The 25,256-nt window shown below is 41.5% G+C and overlaps 4 protein-coding genes across 5 annotated transcripts; 3 read left to right on the forward strand and 1 right to left on the reverse strand.

The window, feature by feature from the left end:
- Window positions 1-3,133: 3,133 nt before the first annotated feature.
- On the reverse strand, window positions 3,134-5,295 carry LOC135607245 (pentatricopeptide repeat-containing protein At4g22760-like). Its single transcript, XM_065098915.1, has one exon. The coding sequence runs from the start codon at window positions 5,123-5,125 to the stop codon at window positions 3,515-3,517; it is 1,611 nt and encodes a 536-aa protein (XP_064954987.1). The 5' UTR covers window positions 5,126-5,295; the 3' UTR covers window positions 3,134-3,514.
- Window positions 5,296-5,515: 220 nt separating this feature from the next.
- On the forward strand, window positions 5,516-8,808 carry LOC135607247 (cation/H(+) antiporter 15-like). Its single transcript, XM_065098917.1, has 4 exons — window positions 5,516-5,829; window positions 5,913-6,920; window positions 7,230-8,381; window positions 8,473-8,808. Exons 1-4 carry the CDS (start codon window positions 5,593-5,595, stop codon window positions 8,509-8,511), a joined length of 2,436 nt encoding a protein of 811 aa, XP_064954989.1. The 5' UTR covers window positions 5,516-5,592; the 3' UTR covers window positions 8,512-8,808.
- Window positions 8,809-15,971: 7,163 nt separating this feature from the next.
- On the forward strand, window positions 15,972-18,695 carry LOC103978109 (cation/H(+) antiporter 15-like). Its single transcript, XM_009393812.2, has 3 exons — window positions 15,972-16,127; window positions 16,215-17,222; window positions 17,523-18,695. Exons 1-3 carry the CDS (start codon window positions 15,972-15,974, stop codon window positions 18,693-18,695), a joined length of 2,337 nt encoding a protein of 778 aa, XP_009392087.2.
- A 2,283-nt stretch (window positions 18,696-20,978) lies between these two features.
- On the forward strand, window positions 20,979-23,946 carry LOC135606456 (uncharacterized). Of its 2 annotated transcripts, none has more exons than XM_065097486.1 (7): window positions 20,979-21,053; window positions 21,563-21,990; window positions 22,100-22,263; window positions 22,387-22,467; window positions 22,576-22,651; window positions 22,733-22,807; window positions 23,650-23,946. In XM_065097486.1, the coding sequence occupies exons 2-7, from the start codon at window positions 21,579-21,581 to the stop codon at window positions 23,757-23,759; spliced, it is 918 nt and encodes a 305-aa protein (XP_064953558.1). In that variant the 5' UTR covers window positions 20,979-21,053; window positions 21,563-21,578; the 3' UTR covers window positions 23,760-23,946. The 2 variants fall into 2 exon arrangements, with proteins under 2 accessions (XP_064953558.1, XP_064953557.1); XM_065097485.1 differs by having other exon boundaries at window positions 21,014-21,153.
- Window positions 23,947-25,256: the final 1,310 nt, after the last annotated feature.

Raw genomic sequence — 25,256 nt, forward strand, 5'->3', positions numbered from 1 at the left:
ACCTAATGAGCACCTCTCTCTCTTTTGCCAACCACTTGCATTGGCAACGCCTTTACAAATAGTCATAAAGTAAACACTTGTTATCTGGTTATGTTTGGTTGTTATACACTCTCCGGAAAACAATGTTTTATGAAAATTCAACAGCAAACAAATGGAAGTATTTGAAGCATCCAATCGTTCATGCACAGGAAATATTCCGAGCTAATTTAGTGCCTTAGTTGCAGTTGCAGAGACCTATGTTGACTGTTTCAGCCCCAGGACAACTGCGTCGCTTTATTGTTTCCAGGAACAATGCCACTGCCTGCTGTGGTCAACCATCAATGTATTCTACCCAGTAACATTTTAACAGTTTACCAACTAATTATGGTTAGTCCAGAACTTAGAATTATTCACGGAAAAGATCCAGCATGTGATACCCGGAAGTTGCCGACAGGCATCAGTCAAGGAGAAGAGTTTTCTTTATCGTTCTGCAGAATCGAGGATTCATCCTCATTCGAATCTGGACGGCACAAAGCTTTGAAGCGTAAGCTGACTACATCGTTTAGGCTTCTTGTTGTGTGTATTCCCTTCTCCGCTCATCTCTAAAACTATTATCTTCCCCCGGAAGAAGCAATTCCATTTCTGAAATTTTAGGCAATGTTTGGCGAGAAAAATGAAGGATTAAGCTGCCTTTACCATCGCATAAGGTGTTACAACACAAACAGTAGCAACAATGGTGCAGAAAATGTAACAAGTTCAGCTGGACGCAATATAACAAATTGAAGAATGCATTAGTTAAATCTTATGCATCTCATTGGCAGGCTGATAAGACGCTAGGGTTTTATCACGAAAGAAAAGGGAAAAAAAGAGGAGGATCACTTCGAGGGAATCGGTTTTCTAGGGTTTGTTAAAAAACTGAATAATATTTCATTGCTTTCCGAAAAGAAACAATTATATCCTATAGAGTTCCACCCTGAGTCCACCAAGACTTGGACTCTTAATAATAAATAAATATTAAATAAACCTCTATCTGACTCTTATCGAACTAAACAAACTCAACAAAACATTATTCAAAAGCTCAGAAAATAAAGGGATCCTAACAATTCCTCCCTCTTCAAATCAACCTTATCCTCAAGGCTGAGCAACATCAAACTCGAGGAGTTTCTCTTTCAATACTTCAGTCACAAGGTATTTGCAGCACATCACAACCGATTGATCAAGTAAGTATGGCCTCCACTTCTTGATAGTATAAGCAATAGGTTGGCCTTTCGGTTGATAGCCATTCAATTTCAAGCACAACTTCGAAGTTTTCCAAGTATAGCAAAAAGAAGTCTACAAGCAACTCTTGGCCCTGCAAAGTCAATTTAATCTTTGAGCACTTGCTATCACAGGTTAAAATTCGTCCATCGGCGACCTTTACTTCAAATTTGTTATAGTCTTCAATGTGGTAAGCCAATCGGTCGGCTTTCTTGCAGAAACTTCAAATTGGATAGCCTGAAGAAACTTGTTGAAGCTCTCCAATAGACTCTTTTTAAAATTATCAAGGGTTTCTTATAGTCGGTTCTCAATTCCGGTTTTCAATGCTTCGATGTCGGCTTTTACTGAGTTGTTTGTAATCATTGCGTACTGCAAATATGTAATCTCAACTCTTGTTTCTGGTGTCGGGACAAGGGCATCAACACTGCCCTATTTAGTGCAGTTGATGTGACACAATCGGTGGCAGCACTGTGGGAGTGAGGGGTTGCTGTGAGGATGCGGGGATATAGCTGTGGTCACTGCATGGGAGGCAACGATGCTTGCTGCGGTCGTTGCGTGGAGGGATCGCTGTTGTTGAGAACTGGGAGGTAGCAATGGTGGTGCGGTTGGGGGCAGTGCCACCGAGGGCTCGTTGTTGTGGTGGCTGCGGTAGTTGAGGACTAGGCTGTGGCGACGCGGATGGAAGGCAGCATTACCCTGTCTCTGTCGCACCGCAGAAGGAGGCGCTAGCGACGCCGAAGGATCGCAGACGGTTAGGAAATAGCGACGGCTGCAACGACGCGAACGGGAGGCAGCGTTGCCCTGTTTCTGTCGTACCGCGGAAGGAGGCGTTGGTGACGCCGAGGGATCACGGGCGATTGAGGAAACAACGGCGGCTGCGACGGTTAAGGACTAGGCTGTGGCGGTTGCAATCGATGCCGACAACGAAGAGGGGAGGAAACAACGACAGCTGTAGCTACGACACAAGGGGAGGCAACGATGGTGATGCAACTAGGGAAGTGTCGCCGATGGTAGAAGTGACGAGGGGGGTGGTCCGCTGGTTGGGAAACAGCGGCCGTAGCCCTTCTCGCTCGAGCAGGGTGAGGCAGCGAGGAGGGAAGGTTGCTAGCCGGGGAGCAACGGCGGCAATGGAGAGGTGAGTTGCCCTATCCGAGAAACATCGATGGTGGTGGAGAGGGGAAGGTTGCTGGCCGGGGAGCAGCGATGGCGATGGAGTGGTGAGTTGGCACCGACGGTGGTGGAGAGAGGAAGCCAGGGTTCTCGATCGAGAAGGATTAGCGTGCATGGCTGGCAGCTTTTTTTTTATTTTTAGATGATGATAAATGCAGCGAGAATGCCGAGGATCACTGCTCTGATACCAAATGATAAGACCCTAGGGTTTTATCATGGAAGAAAAAAGAAAAAAAAAAGGATGATCACTTCAAGGGGATCGGCCTCCTTGATCACTTCGAGAGGATTAGCCTTCTAGGGTTTGTCAAAAGACTGAATAATATTTCATTATTTTTCGAAAAGAAACAGTTACATTCCTATTTATATAGTTCCACCCAGAGTTCACCAGGACTTGGACTCTTAATAATAAATAAATATTAAATAAATCTCTATTCGACTTTAATCGAACTAAATAAACTCAATAAAATAATATTCAAATGCTAAGAAAATAAAGGTATCCTACGTCAGGGTTTGAAACTATTTGGTCAACCACAACTTGTAATGATGAAAAGCAATGAATAGCAATTTCAAAGGAATAGAGTAGCATACCTGACTCTCCGGAGGACTGATTGGATCATGATAGACAGGTGGACATGAGTTTTTCAAGGACTTTTGAGGAGTTGACATGAGTTTTTGAATGACAAACTTTTGAGTGGTGGAAGAATTAGAACTTTAGAGACAACAAACATCACCAGAATTTAAATGCTCTGAATCTTCGTCCAATTTATATCAGTGTAGATTCTGTCCAGCAACAGTATTTCAGTCACAACACAAGTTGAAACTCGTCAATGTTGATGGTAAACTGTCAATGGAGTATAACACCACCCATGTAACAACCTGGTGGTGCATTTTCCGCAAACATTTTATGAGCAGACCTGCTCAGAATTTGAAATTCCTGCTGAATGATACATCATCTACTTTCAAAAGCTAAACATGTCATGGGCATCATGGAAGTGCATGCAATCTACGAATGCATAACATCTGAGAGAATGACTCCATTGTTATCACTAAGGAATTGTTTTGCAGCCGTCGCATCATCTGGCATCAACCTAACCAAAAGGAGAGGGACCTATGTTGGTTCTACCCAGCTACATCCTGGCATCTTATATAATCCTTTTGCTTCCATCATCTTTCTCAGTCTCTTAGCCTTCTCCCATTTTCCAGCTTCGGCATAGAGACCAGCTAACAGGAGATAATAACCGCTTTCTTCAGGCTTCATCTTAAAGCAATTCCTGGCAGCAAGCTCCCCAAATTCTATGTTGCCATGTAACCTAGAAGCCAGAAGTAAGGCTCCCCAGACACCCACATGAGGCTGCATTGGCATCTTCCTGATCAACTGATAAGCTTCTTCCAACCTACCACTGCGACCAACAAGATCCACGATGATTGCATAGTGATCCACTGACGGTGCAACTTTATGCTTTTTGGACATCGAAGCAAAACATCTACGGCCTTCCTCAACCAAACCAGCATGGTTATATGCTGTCAGAAGCCCAACAAATGTTGCTGCATTTGGGGAAACCTTTTCATCCAACATCTTTTGAAACAATTTGATTGCATCATTGGATCTCCCATTGATACCACACCCCAAAATTATCGCACTATAAGACACTAAATCCCTCCTCCTGAATCCACTGAAAAGCTCAAAAGCTTTGTCCATGCCACCACACTTAGAGTACAAATCCACAAGAGCAGTCCTCAAGTGATCATCCAATTCAATTCCCAACAAGCGCATATACTCCTCGATCCACAACCCAAATCTCAAATTCCCCAACTGCGAACAAGCTGATATAACGCTAGAAAAAGTCATCTCGTCTGGCTCAACACCTGAATCTGGCTTTCGCATCCTATTGAATGACTGAATAGCCTCTCTAGGGCATCCATTCTGCGCATAGCAAGCAATCATCGCGTTCCATGCATAAAGATCCTTCTTTTCCATCTGATCAAAAATCTCCCACGCAGATGCAACATCACCGCACCTTGTGTACCCAGAGATCATCGCAATCCAAGAAACATTGCTTCTGACATGCATTTCCTCAAAGAACTCCCTCGCCATCCCCATATCCCCACGGTTAATGTACCCGCTAATCATCCCATTCCACGAAGCAGGGTTCCTCTCTGGCATGCAATCGAATAATTCAGCCGCACTGTCCATGTCCCCAGCTTTGGCATACCCCGATATGATCGAATTCCAGGAGATCACATCTCTTACGGGCATCTCATCGAAGACTCTCCGAGCGGCCTCCAATTCTCCTGCTCTCATGTGCATGGAGAGGATCGAGTTCCACGAGACGACGTTTTTCACAGGCATTCCGTCAAATATCTTCCGCGCGGCTTCCATGCCATCGAGCTTAGAGTAGAGGTCGGCGAGCGCGGTCTGAGCGTAGACGTGGGAGTCGAAGCCGAGTTTTTGGAGATGGCCGTGAATGGCGGCGGCGAGGGGCTTCGAAGGAATTCGAGCGCAGGCCTTGAGGGCGGCTGCAGCGGCGAAAGGATCGGGGCGGCAGCCGGAGCGTAGCATGTGAGCGTACAGGTAGACGGCGCGGCGGGAGCGGCCAAGGTCCGCGGCGGAACGGATCGCCTGAGTCCACGACGACAAGGATGAAGAGGAAGAGGAGAAGGAGGCAAGGCGGCAGTGGCGGCTGGGAAATGCTCGTTTGGCCGTCCACGGCACCGGCATGTCTTGGGCGAAGTCGATGACGTAAAGATGACGGCGACAGAGAGTGCGAGAGGGACAAAAACTTCTTGCGCTGCTTCGCGTTCCGACTATCCTCCATCAAAGACGAGGGCGACGAGGAACGCCAGAACGTTGAGCGTGGGCACGTCTCCGAAGTCTACGCTTCATCTACGTGTTTCTTGGGCCGCCAAGCCGCAAGTCATGTGAGTATTTGTAAGACTCTTTTTTTTATTATTGAAAATGACAAATTACGGAAATAGGTCGGCGTCGTTGGTCAACTGCCAACCGCAACTACATCGTCAAACGAGGAACATGATTGGATGAAGCTGACCGTTCCTCCCTAGCCTCGTAGAACCTCCTCCCACCTCTTAAATTTGAGGAGACCGGTCACCACCACTCACCCTCTCGTTTCTTATCCATCTCTGCTTCTCTCTCTCTCTCTCTCTCTCTCTCTCTGCGCGACAAGGAAAATGGCCATCTCTGCCGGAAAGGAAACCTTCCTCGGTTACTCACAAGACCGAGTTAACCCCATCTTTTGCCACCGAGCCATCATGACCACCTCCTCAGGTATCTGGATCGGCGACAATCCCCTCAACTTCACCTTGCCCACCCTCATTTTTCAGATCGTTATGGTGTTCTTCATCTACCGGGCTACGCACGCCGTCTTCCGCCTATTCGGCCAACCCATCCACGTCTCCCAAATCGTGGTAGTTAATCAAAACCCCACATGCATGATATCCGCCTTATGTACCGCATGAATTATTTGCATCTTCTTGTTGACGTGATGCAGGCGGGAATTATATTAGGCCCCAGCATCCTTAGCCGAGATGCGAAGTTCGCGAAATCGATCGTTTCTCAGAAGAATTATGAGAGTGTGGTCACCATATCCATCATTACCTACATGTTGTTCTTCTTTGTGATCGGCGTCAAGGCAGACCTTGGCGTGATTCCCAAGGTTGGGAAGAAGGCGGTGGCCATCGCAATATTCAGCACCCTGCTCCCCATCGTGTTTATCTACATCACGGCCCTCTGCCTGAGGCATAAGATCCCTCCCCGATTCATACAGGGTCAGCTGATCCTCCTCTTGACCGACACATGGTGCATCACGTCGTATCCTGTCCTGTCGTGCCTCCTCAGCGAGCTCAATCTCCTCAGCTCCAAGCTCGGCCGCCTCGCCATGTCGGCCACCCTCATCGCCGCCATCGTGCACGTGATTGCCAACTCCGCCATCGTCACGTACCAGCTGGCCATCAAGATCGGCAACCCGCTGCAGGGGGTGACGGCACTAGTGTCCTTCTTCGCCTTGATGGGACTCATCTTGCTCGTCCTGAGGCCGATCGTGCTCTGGCTCATAAGACGGACGCCGGAGGGGGCACTTCTGGACCAGGTGAGCTTCGTGGCGGTAGTAACCATGGCAATGGCGTGCGGGATGCTGAGCCAGATGATCGGGTTCGACCTCATCGTTGGACCCTTCTTCTTCGGGCTGGTGCTGCCTGGGGGACCGCCGCTGGGGTCCACTCTGGCTGAGCGCATGGACAGGTTGGTGATGGGATTGTTCCTGCCCATGAGCATGGCTTTTGTCGGAATAAGGACGGACCTCACATCGGTGGTGGACATTAAGGTTTGGTGGCTATTCGAAACGTTTGTGTTGGTGATCACAGTGGCTAAGTTCGTGGGGGTGATCCTGCCATGCCTCTACTGCCGGATGCCGCCCCGGGAAACCGTATCTCTTGGGCTTATGCTGTCCGCCAAAGGCCTTTCTGAAGTATATTCCCTCATCATGTGGGCGGAGAACTTCGTGCGTACGCAGCCACCAACTGCAATCATGCATGCATGCATGTTGATTAGGACCGGAAAACACGTTGCTAGTTTTTCTTCTACGATTCCGTAAATTATGTTTACTTTTCTTCTTCAGGACTTCTCCTTACAACATGCAGGTCACCAAATGCTAACCTAGATGAAAATTGATATCGAGGAACTCAGATTTTTGAATAAACATTGCAACATTATTATTCTCAATACCATCGCCGTCACAGTACTCATCCACCACTATTCGCACTGCAAACGCTAACCAGGATGAATTTTTTGTCTATGCATGTGATCGCAGCTACTGGAGAGGCAGGAATTCAGCATGGTCGTCATCACCATTCTCATCTTGGGCGGCATCACCACCCCTCTGATCAAGTATCTGTATCGCCCGGAGGACCGCTACGTGGCACACAAGCGCCGCACTCTCCAGCACGCCAACCCCGGCGACGAGCTTCGCATCCTTACATGCGTCCATCTTCAGGACAACGTCAAACCCATCATCACCCTCCTCGAGGCCTCCGGCACCTCCCCCGACTCACCCATCTGCGCCTACCTCATCCACCTCATCCAGCTCGTCGGCCGGACCGACACCGTCCTACACCCCCACAAGCGCCATAACCATTCCTCATCCGCAACTGCCCTCTCAGAGACTGACCACATCGTCAACGCCTTCCGGCTGTTCGAGCAGGAACACCCGGATGGCTTGTCGGTCCTCCCTTACGTCTGCATTTCCCCTTACAACACCATGCACGACGATATCTGCTCCCTCGCCCTCGACAAGAAGGTCACCCTCGTCATCCTCCCCTTCCACAAGAGCGCACTTGCCGACGGTAGCATCAGCTTCGTGAGCCCTTCAGTCCAGGCTGTCAACGTCAACGTGCTCCAGTACGCGCCCTGCTCCATCGGCATCCTCGTCGACAACGGGTTCCCCGGTCGCTGGTCGGTGATTCGCCGCGTGGCGGTCTACTTCCTGGGCGGAGCCGACGACCGGGAAGCTCTGGCCTGCGCCATGCGCATGGCGAAAAACGCGGCCGTTGGGCTCACGGTGGTGCGGTTCCTCGCGCCCAAGGAGTTGCGAGAGGAAGGGCAGGAGGAGAGGATGGACGACAAGATGCTGGAGCACTTCCAGCACCAGATGGTGGACGGGAAACGGGTGGTGTACAAGGAGCAGGTGGTGAAAGACGGGGAAGAGACGGTGGCGGTGATTCGCGAGACGAGCCCCGAGTTCAGTCTATTGATCGTGGGGCGAAGGGAGGGGAAGGAATCCCTGTTGACGTCAGGGATGTCGATATGGAGGGAGTACCCGGAGCTAGGGGTTATCGGGGACCTGCTGGCGTCGACCAACTTCGGCGGCCGGGTGTCTACGCTTGTGGTGCAGCAACAGGTGAGGGTGACGGGACCAGCGGCGCAAGCCGCGGACAGCCCCAAGGTCGCTCCAACTGTTGTGCAGGTAGAACCGGAACCTGACATCTACTAATACATGACCTGATGAGAGTTAAAGTAATTAGATTATATCTTTCTTATCGCTTAATTATTATCAGGTAGTTGATTCTTCTTCTGTGAGTCACGTGAATGATTGATCCGTGAGGTGGTACGAGGTTGAGCAAGGAGACCATGCTGATGAAGGTTTTCCTTCTCACATTGTTCTGTATTTTGTTCTGAAGCCTTTCATTGTTCAGCTGCAGCTACTCCGTTTCCTTGCAGCATTTAGATGTGTAGATCAAGAAATGAATCATGTCTCTGTTTGAGACACGATGTCCTAGCGATTAGTGCACCATTGAGTCTTATGTTTGAGTTTGGATACGAACTTACTGTATAGAGTTTAATGTAATGGATCATGTGATCATATTCATGTTTTTTGAACTTATTGGACTCACTTTTTGAAACAGAGAAAGAGGAAAAAGAAATAGATTTTGGATAGACATCACGGGATTCGGATAGACACGCAGCGTGCTTGTTGTATATGGTTTGATTACGAACTGGATGTAATTTATTCTTTCTAGTAGCTTCTCACAGTATCATCAAGTGACAGGCTTCGTGATGTCTATTCTTTCGATTTATCTGTTGATAATATTTATAATATCATGGTTGATTGAAAAGGTCAAATTACATACAGGTTTAGCTTATAACCTGTAGGTTTAAGCTTTTTATATTGAATTAGTGTTTGATATGATATATATTATGGATTGGACTAGTCATTATAAGATTCTAATATGGTGTTAATTTTTTTAAAAATAAGATAGTCTCATATCACTAATGATAAAAAAAAATTATAAATATCAATGTCAATTTTAAGCATATTTTATTGTAAAAAGTATAGTCCTTAAATACAAAAAATTAATAATAAATTTGAATATAAGATTAAGTTGTAATAATAGACATACATATACAGTAACTAGAAGTGATAGTTGAATTATAATCGACAATCTTAGGGCTTAAATGAATTTAATCATGATTAAAGTGAGAAAGTTTGAATTGTAAACATTAAATATAGAAAGGATAATAAACTACTTATGTATGGATGAAGTAATAAAAAATTAAATAGAGATGAAAATTAAAGATAAATATTATACTAAAAATATTAAGATACTTAATTAAGATTGAATAATGATTATAGACCAAAAATATTATCATTTTTCAATGATATTAGATTGTATTGAAATTACTATAATATTAAAATTATATTAACAAAAGAATATGAAATGAGGTCTAATAAGATTGAAGTCTACATCTCAATATAACCTCTTAAGTACTTGACCCGTCTTACCCACCTGATAATCTATGGTCATGTTAGGATCTTTTTATTTTTTTAGCTTTTGAATAGTATTTTGTTGAGTTGTTTAATTCAATAAGAGTTTGATAGAGGTTTATTTATTATTTATTTATTATTAAGAGTCTAAGTAACTTTGGGTGTAACTCTATAAATAGAAATATAATTGTTTCTTTTTGAAAGAAATAAAATATTATTTAATCTTTTAACAAACCTTATGAGGTCGATCCCTTGGAAGTGATCATCCTCTTTTTCCCTCTTTTTCTACAATAAAACTTTAGGGGGTTTAATCAAACCATTTCTCTTTTATTTCAGTTATTTTCTTGGTTTTTCACTATGTTTTTATAGAGGCTAGAATACTCTAGCTCTAAAAAATAATTGTGATAAAAAGAATTCAATTCTTCTCTTGTTATACCTAGAATTTTAATTTTATAAATTATAGAATGATTTTTTCACTTACTTTCGAGTAACTAAGGCTTTAAATTAATATTTAATTTTTAGATATATTTTATAACCATCAATAATTTTCTCTCTTAATATAAATTAATTACTATAAAATAATATATTATTTTATTTAGAATATTAACTTTCTTGTTTGTGTAGTATGGTTAAAAAATGATTAAAATTAATTTTCTTAATCATGTGAACAAGTTAGGAATTTTACCAATCAATTAAATTATTAATTAATTTATTTCTTAATAAATTATGTGATTTTTGGGAAGTAAATAATTTATATTATATTTTTGTGTGTGAACCCTAAAAAATAAATATTATATTTCTATATTTGTATACGAAAGTAAAATAAATTTAAATTTAAAAAAATTATTACTTACCCTTCAAGGATAATTCATCTGTATAAATAAAGCTTCATCTCATTTATTCCTGATCGAGCCTGGAATGATTGAGGATAGAATTTCCCAAAAGAAAATCATTGAGGAGAGATGACATCCTTTATTCTTTTATAATTTCATGTTTTTAAATCTTTGATATTAAGATTATTATAAATTTATAATACATAATAATATTTTAATTTTTTTTTAATTTTATGATTAATTAATAAATAATAATTAATTTATGATCTTCGAATGATTATTTGACTTATAATGATTTCTTAAGTTTAAGTGAAATTTAAGATTAATTTAATTACAAAAATCTTTATTTTTGTTAATAAAATGATTTTAATTTATTTAACTATATGTATTTATGTTTCAAGAATTATATATGAATGTCTATCATTTAATTAGTTTTAAATTTCAGATTATGAATTTAAATTCTTTACTTCATGGATTTAAGTTACTTTTTAATAATTTAAAATATTAAAATCTAATTTGATATGAGGGGTCTAATTGGGGTTTGATCTAAGTCAAGTTAATCTGCTTGATTAGGTCAATCCAACCTTTATAGTTATGTGGTAAAGTATTACTAGTCATAGGTGTCTTACAAGTCAATTACGTAAGTGATGACACGTGTGATATGATACGTACTATTTTTTCTTATTATTTATTTTATATTTTTTTCTTACTTTATATTATCTATTGTATATATTGTGATGTTCATGGATCTGTGCAATGAGAATTAGATATTACGATAATGAGATTGATTTACTTTTAAACACAAACTCTAAATAATCTCGATCATAGATCACTCGAGAGGGACATCTAGATAAACGAACAGATTGGTATATTGTATACACATCCATATGATGAAGGCGGCTAGTCTAATAGTTGCTCATATAGAGACACTAGGGATACGGTGCAAGTGCTCATTGAAAAATGAGTTCACTGATTGATCCGCTCACGGAATGTTAAATGGTTGATGATGCCTCATTGTCATATAGTAATTCTGTCATCTCATTGGTGTATTTGTCCTTAGACTTAAGACACAATGGATATCCTGTATAAGTACTCCAATCTTTCATAACGAACTTATAGGTTTGGAAGTTTCAGATCTAATACAAATGGTCATCGGGAGTGGCAACCAACCTTAAGAGAGCTATTGAGTGTCGATAGAGGATTATCCGCTCTCGATATTATGAGAGGAATATCTTATATGTTCTTACTCAGACAAATCCATAGCCAAGGTTATTCGGATTTAGAGAGAAAGAATTCTCTAGAAGAAATCAATTAGAGTGCGACTCGAGGAAAAACCGTATGAGCTTGACAACACCATGTCCAGTGTACAATCTCTAGGATATTAGATGGATGAGGGACTATAAGAACATGATAATTGAGGATTGATAGGTCCAAAGGATTGGATTCCCCTTATATCGTTTAGGGACTGTGGCGTAGTGGCTTAGTACGTCTATAGTCGATAAATCGAGTGAATTATTATATGGATAATAATTCACTGAGCCAGAAGGAGTTCTGAAGGGTATAACTCATGACTAGCTCGATATTGAGTCTAGAGGATCACACACATATGATAGGTATTGCGACGAGTAGAGGTTCTGATATAATATATCCGCTAGAGCCCATATATTATTGGATATCCAATAAGCCTCTGAATTATTGGATAATGTAGATGAGATCTAATAAAAGCTAATGAGAGATTATTGGATAAAGATCCACTAATATAATATGCTTGGGTAGTTGGATGAAGATCCAATACTCAATATGGCAAGATCCATTATGGTTAAGTTGATATGAGGCCTCTATAAATAGAAAAAAAACCAAAGGGCCATAGGCTAGATCCCTTTTAACTACCACTTCCTATTATCCTCTTCTCCTTTTCTCCTCAACTTATAGCCCCTATTTGGGGCATGTTGATAGCAAAAAGAGTTGGCCCTTTCTTGATTGCATGGTGCGAGCAAAGATTGGAGGAGTGTCTTCCCAGCCCCTGTTGTGTGGATCATTGCTAGAGAGAATGATAGTTAACCTTATTCATCCTCCTCTATAGATCTACAATAGTTCAGGGATTTATGATCTCCCTAGGTAACACAATCTTCTTATACATTAGTTTTTTTGTTTCTCAAGTTTATATGCACCAATCTTCGCACGACGATGAAATTTTTTTTGTAAAAATCTAAGATTTTTTTTTTCTTCTACTGCGCATGTGATGTCACCCTAGATATTTCAATAAGTATAATCCAACATATATGATCACGCATGACTTAGCTCATATGGTCATATATAACCCAACTCATGTGGTCAAGTAAGAGCAAATCCATGTGGCAAGGTATGCCGTAACCTATGTGGCTAAACATGATCTAGCCTATGTAGCTAAACACGACCCAATCTATATGATCAAATATTATCACAACTTATGTATCTAAGCATAACCCGACCCATGAGTTAAGTGTTACCATGGTAAGACTCGGCCTAACTTATGAATGAGGCTTAACCCAGTTCGTGAAGTTATGCCGGCTCAACTATACGATTGGCATTGGATGCATCGTCGCTTCTTTATCGAGCCTAATAAACCTTAACCCAACCTATTACTTGAGATAAACATGTGCAACGCACGTGATACTTCTAAAACTCATGTGGGTCAATTCATGAGCTAGCACTTTATGACATAATTTGTTTCCTATATTTTTATCAGCATAAGCTCGTTAATTGATTGAATCAAGCATGTTTAATTTATTCAAGTTGGTTTATAGTGATTTCAACTAGTTTAAACATACTTAACCTAATTGAAATTAATCAAATTTAAATTAGATCAATCTATGAGGTTGGTTTCATTAGGTGTTAGGTGAATTGAGTTTGGTTTAATTCAACTAGATCATTACAATTAGTGTTTTGGTTGATTAACGATAATTGAAAGATTGATATTTCATGTCTTTATGATTTGATAAAATTAAAATATTTTATTTGAAAGTATCATTTGGAAATGATTATTAGTTTCATATTTTTTTAATTTATGATATTAATATAATTTTTATACTAAATGTGACTATACTGGTAGTACATATTGAAAGTATAAGCTATAAAACGAGCTACAATCTTATCATAGTGTGGAGCCACTAATGGACATAGTCTAGTATATTATACTATTTTATTATACTATTTCTTAGATGCATGCATAAATGAATGAATATAAATAAATAATCATAGTTATTTTTGTATCTCTATTGAGGGCAAGTAGGATGATTCCCTTTTGAGATTAGTGGGCCATTAGACATGACGGTTAGATGGTTCCTCCATTTACTATTGTGATGAACATATCCCCACTTAGGTAAATGAGAGATATCACTTCATCAACTATTAGGAGTGCAATATGGGTTATCTTCATTTAGTGTTGGGAGGGATGGAGTATGTCTCTCCATCCGCTATTATGATGATGCACTATTATGCGTGATGTACGTCTTTGTTATCTGACAATTATATATGTGTTATATATAATTGATGCATGATTTTATTTATTATATAAGTATTATCTTCTTTTCTAATATATGAGTTTATTAAAGATTATTTTTATGTTATTGTTAATATATTTTTATTTTATATTTATTTATAGAATAATTCACTAAAATAGATTTGAGGTGCGAGTAAAAAAGATTTTTTTTATCCTACCAAGAAGATATGATTATTTTTTAAATTAATAAATTATTTATTATGGAAAAGATAAGGATTTAAATAAAAAAATAAAAAAATTTATAAATTATGAATAATAATTTAATAATTTATTTTTTTATAAATCTAGAATGTCTCGTGTTTTTTCCTTGAACAAGAAGATTAACTACGTTACTTCAATAGTCTCAAACAGATACTATTTTCAACATCAAAAGGCCGATGGATTTGAAAGTTCTAGCAAAACTAGCCACCTTGGGTAGATGACTATCTCAATAATATATATTTCTAATCCTATTTAATTATGCTAATATTTTTCTGTATTCCGTAGTTGGAGATATGCGCTCATTTATGGTGTACGATGGTCAACCTCGACCATGACGATGATAATTATCCATAGGGTTCGATTATAAAGTCTGTCGAGCATGTATCGATAATCTAAAATTTTACTAAAACAGGGAAGGTTTCGAATTTTGAAAAAAAAAAAATCAATAGCTGTATGAAACTGTAATGTTCATTTTTCTAACAATAATTTTAAAATTATATTATTTACTTTAAAAAGGGATTTTTTTTAAGTAAACGAGATTAATAATGCATAGTGTAAATGCAGACATTGTCTTGAAAATTAAGAAAACTAAAGTTTATACTCACAATAGTAATACTCCAATTTAGTCTCAGCTTGAGTAGACTTATGAGAGCTATATGAGCCTATACGCTAATGCACTAGATAAGGACTAGATAGCTTAAACATTTTGAAGTAGTAGTTTAATATGATCAAGATTAACAAAGTTAATGATCACTTGTCTTATCAAATCAGATCATCACAACCATTCAATTTATTAACTCCCAAACTATAAACCGTGCTGTTAGAATAGCCAACGACACTGTTGCAAATAGTAATTAATAAACACTTGATAGAAGAAAATGTGATATGAATATGTTGTGTATAAACTCATGTATCTCAGCTTATACACAACACAAGTAGATGCTACAACGGTGCAGAAAATGCAACAAGTTGAGATGGAGGATTAGTCAAATCTCATGTCTCTCAGCTTCAGTTACCTAAACCCGTTGGGACGCCAGAGATCCCAACTAGTTGGTCGGAAAGAATTCGTGTGCCCAGATATCATCGCAATCCAAGAAACATTACTCCTTGCAGGCATTTCCTCAAAGATAGGATTTCTCTCCGCCATGCAAATGGAATGATAATTCAGCCGCACCGTCCATGTCGCCAGCCTTGACGTACCCTGATGTGATCAAATTCCAGGACACGACATCTCTTACGGGCATCTCACGAGCGGCCTCCAAATCCGCTGCCCTCATGCGCATGGAGAGGATCGAGTTCCAGGTGACGACGTTTTTCACACGCATTCCGTCGAATATATTCCGCGCCACAGTTTTAACCGTCACCGAGTCGCCGCAGTCTATGCTTCATCTACGTGCTTTTCGGGGCCGCCAAATGTCCTCACATGCAACCAATTTGACCCCTTTTTTTTAATTAATGAAAATTGACTATTTTGGAAATAGGTCCGGGTCGTTGGTCAACTTTGGATCGTTACTACATCGTCAAACGAGCAACACCATCAGATGACGCTGACCGTTCCTCCCCGAATACTGCATAGCCTCCTCCCACCTCTTGGCATCTCTTCTCTCTCTCTCTCTCTCTCTCTCTCTCTCAAGCAAGATGGCCACCCCCGGAGGGCAAAACTTCATCGGCTATGCACCTGGGCGACCCAACCCCCTCTTTTGTCACCGAACCGTCATGACGACCTCGGCAGGCGTCTGGGTCGGCGACAACCCCCTCCACTTCACCTTGCCCACCCTCATCTACCAGATCGTTGTCGTCTTCGTCATCTATCAGCTGACGCACGCCGTCCTCCGCCTACTCGGCCAACCCCTCCACGTCTCTCAGATCGTGGTAGGTAATCAAAACCCGACATGATCTCCGCCTTATGTGCCGCGCGCGCGCATGAATTATTTGCATTTTCTTGTTGATGTGATGCAGGCGGGCATTATATTAGGCCCCAACGTCCTAAGCCGAAATAAGGCGTTCGGAAGCTCAGTCGTAGCGCCGGAACACTATCAGGAGGTGGTCACCATATCCATCACTTCCTACATGTTGTTCTTCTTTGTGATCGGCGTCAAGGCAGACCTTGGTGTGATTCCCAAGGTTGGCAAGAAGGCTGTGGCCGTCGGTTTTCTATCGACCCTGCTTCCCATCGCATCTGTCTCCCTCGCCACCTTGTTCTTGAAGCCCAAGATCCCTCTCCGATACGAACAGTCTAACTTGCTCATCCTCTTGACCGACACATGGTGCATGACGTCGTATCCTGTCCTGTCGTGCCTCCTCAGCGAGCTCAACCTCCTCACCTCCAAGCTCGGCCGCCTCGCCATGTCGGCCACCCTCATCACCTCCATCTTGCACGCGTTCGCCAACGTCATCCTGGTCACGTACCTACAGGGCGTCAACGTCGGTTCCCCGCTACGGGGGTTAACGATGCTAGCATCCTTCTTGGCCTTACTGGTACTCATCCTGTTCGTCATGAGGCCGATCGTGCTCTGGCTCATAAGACGGACGCCGGAGGGGGCACTTCTGGACCAGCCGAGCTTCGTGGCGGTGATATCCATGGCGCTGGCGTCCGGTATGTTGTGCCAGATGATCGGGTTCGACCTCACAGCGGGGCCCTTCTTCTTCGGGCTGGTACTGCCGGGGGGACCTCCGCTGGGGGCCACGCTGGCGGAGCGCATGGACTGTTTGGTGTTGGGGATGCTGCTGCCGTTGGGCATGGCTTTTGCCGGAATGAGGGCGGACCTGACAGTATTGGCCGACGCCAGTAGCTGGTGGCTATTCGAAACGTATGTGTTCGTGATCGTACTGTCCAAGTTCGTGGGGGTGATCCTGCCATGCCTCTACTGCAGGATGTCGCCCCGGGAAACCATCTCCCTTGGGCTGATGCTGGCAACCAAGGGCATCAATGAAGTATATGCCGTCCTCGTGTGGGCGGAGCACTTCGTGCGTACGCAGACTCCAAGCGCAAGCATGCATGCATGCACGTTGATTAGGGGCGGAAAACACTTGCCTCATCTTTCTTCTACGATTTAGTGATTTCTGTTTAGTTTTTTTTGTTGATTAAAGACTTCTCCTCACAACGTACATATAGGTCACTAAATTCTAAGATCACGACTCTAAATGCACCACCACCATTTTAATACTATTATTCTCAATCCCATCGCCATCACACAAGTCATCCAACCCCCATTCGCACTGCCTACGCTAACCAGAGTCTGTTTTTGTTGATGCATGTCACCGCAGCTCGTGGGACCGGATGAACTCAGCGTCATCGTCGTCACCATTATCATCTTGGGCAGCTCCAGCGCCCCCCTGATCAGGTACCTGTACCGCCCGGAGGATCGCTACGTGGCTTACAAGCGCCGCACTCTCGAGCACGCCAAGCCCGGCGACGAGCTCCGCGTCCTTGCATGTATCCACCTTCAGGACAACGTCAAACCCATCATCTCCCTCCTCGAGGCCGCCGGCCCCTCCCGCGACTCCCCCATCTGCGCCTACCTCATCCACCTCATCCAGCTCGTCGGCCGGACCGATACCGTCCTACTCCCCCACAAGTGGCAAAAGAATTTCTCCTCCTCAGCCACTGCCCTCTCAGAGACCGACCACATTGTCAATGCCTTCCGGCTGTTCGAGCGGCAATACTCGAGCGGCGTGTCGGTCCTCCCTTACTTCTGCATCTCCCCTTACAGCACCATGCACGACGATATCTGCTCCCTCGCCCTCGACAAGAAGGCCACCCTCATCATCCTCCCCTTCCACAAGAACGTTCTTGCCGACGGAAGCATCAGCTTCGTCAGCCCTCCCATCCAGACCGTCAACGTCAACGTGCTCCGTTACGCGCCCTGCTCCGTCGGCATCCTCGTCGACAACGGGCTATCCGACCGCTGGGCGTTGCTTCACCGCGTGGCGGTCTACTTCCTGGGCGGTGCCGACGACCGGGAGGCGCTGGCCTGCGGCGTGCGCATGACGAAACACGCGGCCGTCGAGCTGACGGTGGTGCGGTTCCTCCCCCCCAAGGAGTTGCGGGAGGTTGGGCCGGAGGAAAGGATGGACGACAAGATGGTGGAGAAGTTCCAGCAGGAGAAGCTGGACGGGAAGCGGGTGGTGTACAGGGAGGAGGTGGTGAAGGACGGGGAAGGGACGGTGGCAGTGATCCGCGAGACGAGCCCCGAGTTCAGCCTGTTGATCGTGGGACGGAGGGAGGGGTCGGATTCGCGGTTGACGGCTGGGATGTTGTTGTGGAGAGAGTACCCGGAGCTGGGGGTCATCGGGGACCTGCTGGCGTCGACCAACTTCAGCGGGCGGGTGTCTACGCTGGTGATTCAGAAACAGGTAAGGGTGATGGGAGCGGCGGCGCAAGCCGCGGAGAGCCCCAAGGGCGATTCAACTGTGATCCAGGTAGAACCGGAAGGATAATTCGCAACCCGATGAGAAATAAACTTAGATTGATCTCTCATTATAGCCTAAGCATCGGCAGGGGGCCGCTGCTTCTGCTGTGAATGATTATTTATATCAGTGAGGTGGTAGCAGGTGGAGCAAGGCGATGGTGGATGAACGAAGGCTTCGCTGCTTCACCTTGTTTTGTGTTCTGTACTGAGGCCTTACAAATATTTTAGAGCTCAAACTAGCTAATTTTGATGTGTAACATCAAGTGATGCATCTTGTCTCCCTCGAGGGAGAACATCTGTCCTCTCTGTACGTTTTATGGATCACGATATGTTTTCTGTTTGAGTTTTGTTTTGTACGCAGTTTGAAGTTATGAAATGAATTTAGTTTCTTGAAGAATCAATTGTTCATTGTTCTTATGGAATCACCGTTGGACTTGAAACTGATGATAGTCGACCTATTTGATTTTTCTTTTAAAGGAAATATGTTACGAAATGGATTTTAAAAACTACAGCAAAGTATACGAATAACATTGATAGTCCATGTGTTTGGATTTTGAATTCCTCTTACATATCTCTGACGTTTACGTTCATTAAATAACTTCATATTTGTAATTACTGATCATAGTGGTTATTGAATTTGAAAGAAATTAAAAATTTTAAACAGAATCTAAAATAAAATAAAAATATTATTAAATTGTAAAAATGTATATTATTTTTTAAGAATATTAATATATCATTTACAAATGATAAGTGATAAAAGAAGGTAAAGAACATTGTGTAATATGATATTCATGCTATTTTTACATATTTTTAAAACATACATACTAAACTCAAGTCCAAGAGAGAATTTCATAAATTGTAAGAGAGACTTTTAATTGAAAACTTGTTTCCACGCTAGCCTTGCAAAGTTTATAATAGCTTATTTATCATTATAAATTTTGTTATACCCTTTGACCATTAACATTCATTAAAAAAATAAAAGGCAATTTAACATCAATTAATTTAAAATTTAAATTAAAAATATTAAGATCCATTTTAATCCCTGTAGTTTTGGTCATGGATTACTTAAGCCCTTATTATTTACTCATATTTAAAACAACTCATACATTTTAAAAACATAGCATATAAGCCTCTTTTGTAAAATGTGAATTAACGTATGTTAGAGACTGCATGATATATTATCTCACAATAAATTATTAATATAATAATATATAATTTAAGTTTTAAAATATTTAATAATTATTTTAGCCCGGTATTTGCTATGAACCACTTAAGCTTGGTTTATTCATATCTAAAATAACTTATATATTTTAAAAAATATAGCATATAAGCTCCTCAAGTGTGAGTTAATATACATTAAAAAAAAGTCTATGGCATATTAACTCATAATAAATTATTAATATAATAATATATATAATTTAAGTTTAAAAAAGGATGAAAGCCCAACTTGGCAAGGAAAAAGAAGCGATGGAGGCCATAACGACAGACGAAGGCAAGGAGACAGAGGTAGGAGAGGGAAGAGGTGGAAGTGAGAGAGAGTTGAACCACCATGTCGTAGGCATGATCAGTAAGGGTGCAGAAGAGAATGAAGTGGGAAGTACTGAAGACAACGATATCCAAGAGGAAAAAGAGGGACTAGTAGACTATTGTATGCATAACGTTGAGTTGGTCGAAGGACATACACTTGAGGCAGGATTGGAAGTTCATGAGCTCGTCATTAGCATTTGGATAGGTAGCCTTGACCCTTAGAAAAGAAGAAATCGAAGTATTTAGGGCTAGACGGTAGCGGTTCAATAGTGTTGGTGATGATCACTTTTATAATGACAGTCTTCTTCCACCATTTAGTCTTATTTTTTAATTTAAATTATATAAATTATTATATTAATAATTTATTATGAGTTAATGTGCGATCTTTTAACGTTTATTAATTTAGATTTGATGAAAAGGTTTATATATTATATTTTATAAAATATATAAATTATTTTAGACACAAATAAACTACAAGATCATCTATTATTAAAATCAAATGAGTAAAAATAGATTTTAACCCTAAACAAGTTATGTAAATTTATTATAATAGTATTATACTTTTTTTCCATCAGAGAAAAATAGTATTAGCAGTACGATTTCATACCCGTGACGCGGATTCCTGCAGCGTACTGCAAAGGGACCTACAAATACGGCCAGCCACAAGACCGGTGGAGAAGCGGGCATCGTGTCATTGCGTCAGAAGAGTATGCATTGGGAAACCATGGGTGATGGTGTGGGGTTCAGGATGATTCGGCCACCGCCTTTGCCGCGCGATGAACAGATTTTGACATCCCGATCTCTTTCCTTGCGGTCATGAAGCCGAAGAAAGCGAAAGATGGCAGGCCCATAAAGCAAGGTGGCTTTCTCTCGTTCCTTTTTCTTCATCGATAGTGGTTTCGGGAGAACTAAACCGATCGGAACGGCGTCGTTTCGTTCGTTTCACGGGCATTTGTTCGGTACGACTGCCTGCCCTGGCAGTAAACTTGATTTTGAGCTTTGGGATTTTACTCCGTGCATTGGCTCGGTTTGCAAGGAAGGGCTTCCAAGAGCTCACTGTTTTGATTCCCTAATGCTGCGATTCTTTTAGAGCTTCTGTTGCGGCTCCCTTTTGCTGATTTGTTTTTGCTTTTGCATGTGCTTATGTTGGAGAATGATGTTGTTCGTTTTATGTAGGACATAGGGGGCTTTTTGCAAGTCATTCAATCGATCTGTTTCGTGTGATTGCTATTTGGTGATCACGAAAAGTAACTTTTTGTTCTTTCTGAAAACTACGAAACCGTCGCCAAGTTTTGCTTTTGGACGTGTTCTGAATGGCTAATATCTGTTTTTTTTAGATGTATGTAATGTATTTTTTCTTATTTGCAGGAGTTACACTGCGGAAATGCAGAGGAGAAGACTTGATGTAGATGATTTCTTTGGTATCGGTGACTCATTTGCTGGGATTAGTGTCCTCGGAAGACCGGGGAGCTTGAGGTCTGGCTTCTTTCGCCGTAGGAGTACTTTCGATGACGCTTTCTTCAGTCGGTCATTTGGGGACGGACCAAGCTTCGTTCCCGGTGGTAGCAGGTTTGCTCATCAAGTAAGCCCTTTTAGAGAGAGGAGCGATCCCGGATTTCTGGATCAGCCTCCCCCAGCAAGTAAATCAACACGGCCAATCATTGAGGAGCTATCTTCTGATGATGAAGACCAGGGAGAGAACGCGGATAAGGTGAAGGGGAAGAGCGTCCGAAGACCTTCTAGGTCGAGCAAACAGAAACAACCCTATGTTCAGGAACCCGATGAAGCAGCAGAAGGTATTTTTCTCTATTAGTTTCTTGCTGCGTTAATTGAATCCTCCTTTTGGCATCTTAAGTTGGTATAGCAGTCGATGGAACAGCTTCTCACTTCATTCTGTATACACAGGGAACAAAAGCAGACACAATCACCTCAGGAATGACTTCAGCCGTTCAAAAACAATGCTGCCACAGGGTGGTAGCTATGCTTTTCGCAGCTTATCTGTGACTTATGGTGGTCCAAACGGAGCGTATTATGCTTCATCAACAGTCAGGAGAACTGGTGGTGATGGAGTAAGTAAATCATGTTTTCAATGAAAATCTGCAGGCTTTTTGAGTTGCAGTCAGTGCGTGGTAGTGGAGGCTTTGGTTTAGTTGTTCATAAGCCAAACTCACCCCTGCCTAATTCTTTGACAGGTAATTGCGGAAGAGAGCAAGGAAGCTGATGCTACTACTGGTAAAGCGATTCACAGGATATCCCGTGGAATCGGTCATAAAGTGTGTATTCTTACAATTCTTGTTGTGCTCCTGATCGTGTGTTGTTTGTTCAAAGAAGTGCTTATGTGATCATTATCACTAAACTCAGTGGCGGTATTGGTTTTGCAGGGCTACACGGTAACAAGAAAACTGAGTTTGGATGGGAGGGCGGACATGTTGCAGACATTCCATAACCTCGATGAAGGTTCATCCAGCACCACTGGGTGATTGTTTTCTCTCTTCTGTTTTGTATGTTACATCTTATTCGCAATTTGCTTTTCCTCAGATGAACTACCAGGCTTTGAGGAAGCTTGGCAGGAGAGTGCTCAACACAACTTGCCTCGATGGAACTCTGGACATGGTAGGCTTAACGCTAGTATGTACATGCTCATGGATTAGTCCTCGGAACAAGGAATTAGCAAAGTGTTATTCATGATTGTCATTGCGTGGTTATAGTCCTAGACGTGAATTCCACTGTTTATTCCATGGATCATGATTGTGAAAATAAATGCTAGGACGGTTCATTCTATGAATGTTCATTATGTTTCTGGACCCTCATTCTGGTTCCCTTTACCCCTTTCGTACTTAAATCATCAAGCTTTCTCTGTATTTGAAGTGGTAAATCTTTGTTATTATCATCTTTTGTGGCTTTGTACAGAATCTTTTCATTGTACAATGACGTCCTCCTTTAGAGGGTCTACCTTGATTTTTCCTACCGGCAGTCTTTCTTAAATCTTACATCTCTTAACATTCTCTTTGTGCAATCAGATGCCCTGTCACGAAATTTGGATTTGAACAAGCTATGGTCGGTCTAAGTGACTTCTCTCTCCGTTGTTTTTTCTTTAACTGAACATGATTTGCTCGAATAAACTGTGAAATGGTTTAGATTTTCTTCTCTAGTAAATGTTAGTGGCACACCCAAGTAATATGCGGTGGTAGCTTGGCTTTCATGTGATCTAATAACCAGATCAAGTTCTCAAGAAGTTGAGGTGTCTTCCAGATTATGTGATCATGACATTTTTCTCTTTTTCATTCCTTTTTTTTTGTAATTTTTTCTTTTGTATTGATTGTGCTGTTGTAATTATTGAATAAACTTTAGCTTGAATAAATTAACATGTCCCTCTCCTATTTATACAGATTAGGAAGAAAGATTTGAACTTTTTTTGTTTATCATTGAATCCTATTCTCTCGACTACTGTGTAGGCAGTGGGAAGAGCAGCAGTGCCATGGTATGGACACTTCCATCGACCGAGCGGCCAGTCAGGTCATCAGCAAGCACCAACTTTCCTAGAATTCGAAGCTCGGTTTGGTAAGGTAATATTATTACACTGAGATCTATGTTTTGTTGGAGTCGAAGCTCTATGTTTTCGCCTTATAAGACTACACTTTATGGATGTCTCCTCTGCAAACCAAGCTGTGAAGAGTTCAATAGGCTGTCGTGTAACCGTGTGTAAGAATGACAATTTTTGTACCCTTGATCTCCTGTTGTGAACTTGATGTGTGTTGCGAACTTGTTATCATTATGTGATAGCAAAAGGCTATCCGTGACTGAGTGGGATTTGTTTGGGTGAAATCAGCACGTGAAATTTGAACGAATGTTTCTTCTTCAACTGTTGAACACAAGACTGATGTGGACAGACAAGTGCAGAACATTAGTCTATTATCATGCCTTGTGGTGTTGCTCAAGCAGACAAATAACTACTGGCATCATAAGTATCACTTCAGATTCTTTAATCCGTTGGCAATGACGACGTTATATCAAATCAGCCATTAAACTGAGTTGTTCACGAACTAGCTCGATGGAGTACGGACTTGTCAAGTTGAATTATTATCTAAAATGTTTAAACTTAGATCAATCATAATAGATTTATCTTAATACATCCGTATATATTTGGTTCGGAATTTTATTCCGTACTTATTCCCGATAAGATTCCTTTATAGGAAAGTTACTCTAGTTATTTCGAGCTAAATATTTTAGAATTGGAGTATGAGAGAGAGAGAGAGAGAGAGAGAGAGAGAGAGAGAGGGGCTTCAAAATTGTTTTATTTGAAGACTTCAATCAATGTTGGGATTGTTACACATCTTTCTCTTGGTCCTTTTGAGATTGTCTTGAACATACAGTGTAAATGGATGTAATTGTAACGTTTGAAGAATGATAGAGTATTTATTGCATAATGTTAGATCATTGGCTATGTAACGTTAGATGTCAGTCATGTGATGCTGAACCATCAATCACGTGGTGATAAGATGTCAGGGTGTTTATTGTATGACGCTAGACGGTTGATCATATAATAAATAGATTTCATTTTTGTTATTATCCCAATATCACTACTAAGTACAAGTTTTTTTTATACTAAATTAATAATTGATCATTAATTTGTTGCAATTGTTAATGATTATAGATCCATTTTATCTTTGAAATTTGAATTATATCATATCCTACTCGATATATCATCTTAAACATGGTTATATGTGCTCCCAAAAGAGACTTCAAGGGTTCAACAAGAATGTTCGGTGAGCACATACAATTTTGTTCCCTTAAATTTTGATGTTTATAAGATATAAGTTCCCCTCCTCTCAATAAATATGAAACTAAATGTGCTTACCACTTCTTTTTTTTTTACTAAGAATTCAATTCTGTTCATATATAACAATTTAAAAGACGTATTTTTGGAGTCCACGTCCATAAGGGAAAAAAAGATCATGTTATTTGGTTTTTATCTTATGCTGCTCTATTGAAAAATTACATAGGAATAATTTTTTTCTAATAAATTTTGATTTTATCCTTGTGGTCAAATCTGTTGAATCTC

Source organism: Musa acuminata, chromosome BXJ2-3, assembly GCF_036884655.1.
Source record: "Musa acuminata AAA Group cultivar baxijiao chromosome BXJ2-3, Cavendish_Baxijiao_AAA, whole genome shotgun sequence".
Lineage (NCBI taxonomy): Eukaryota > Viridiplantae > Streptophyta > Magnoliopsida > Zingiberales > Musaceae > Musa > Musa acuminata.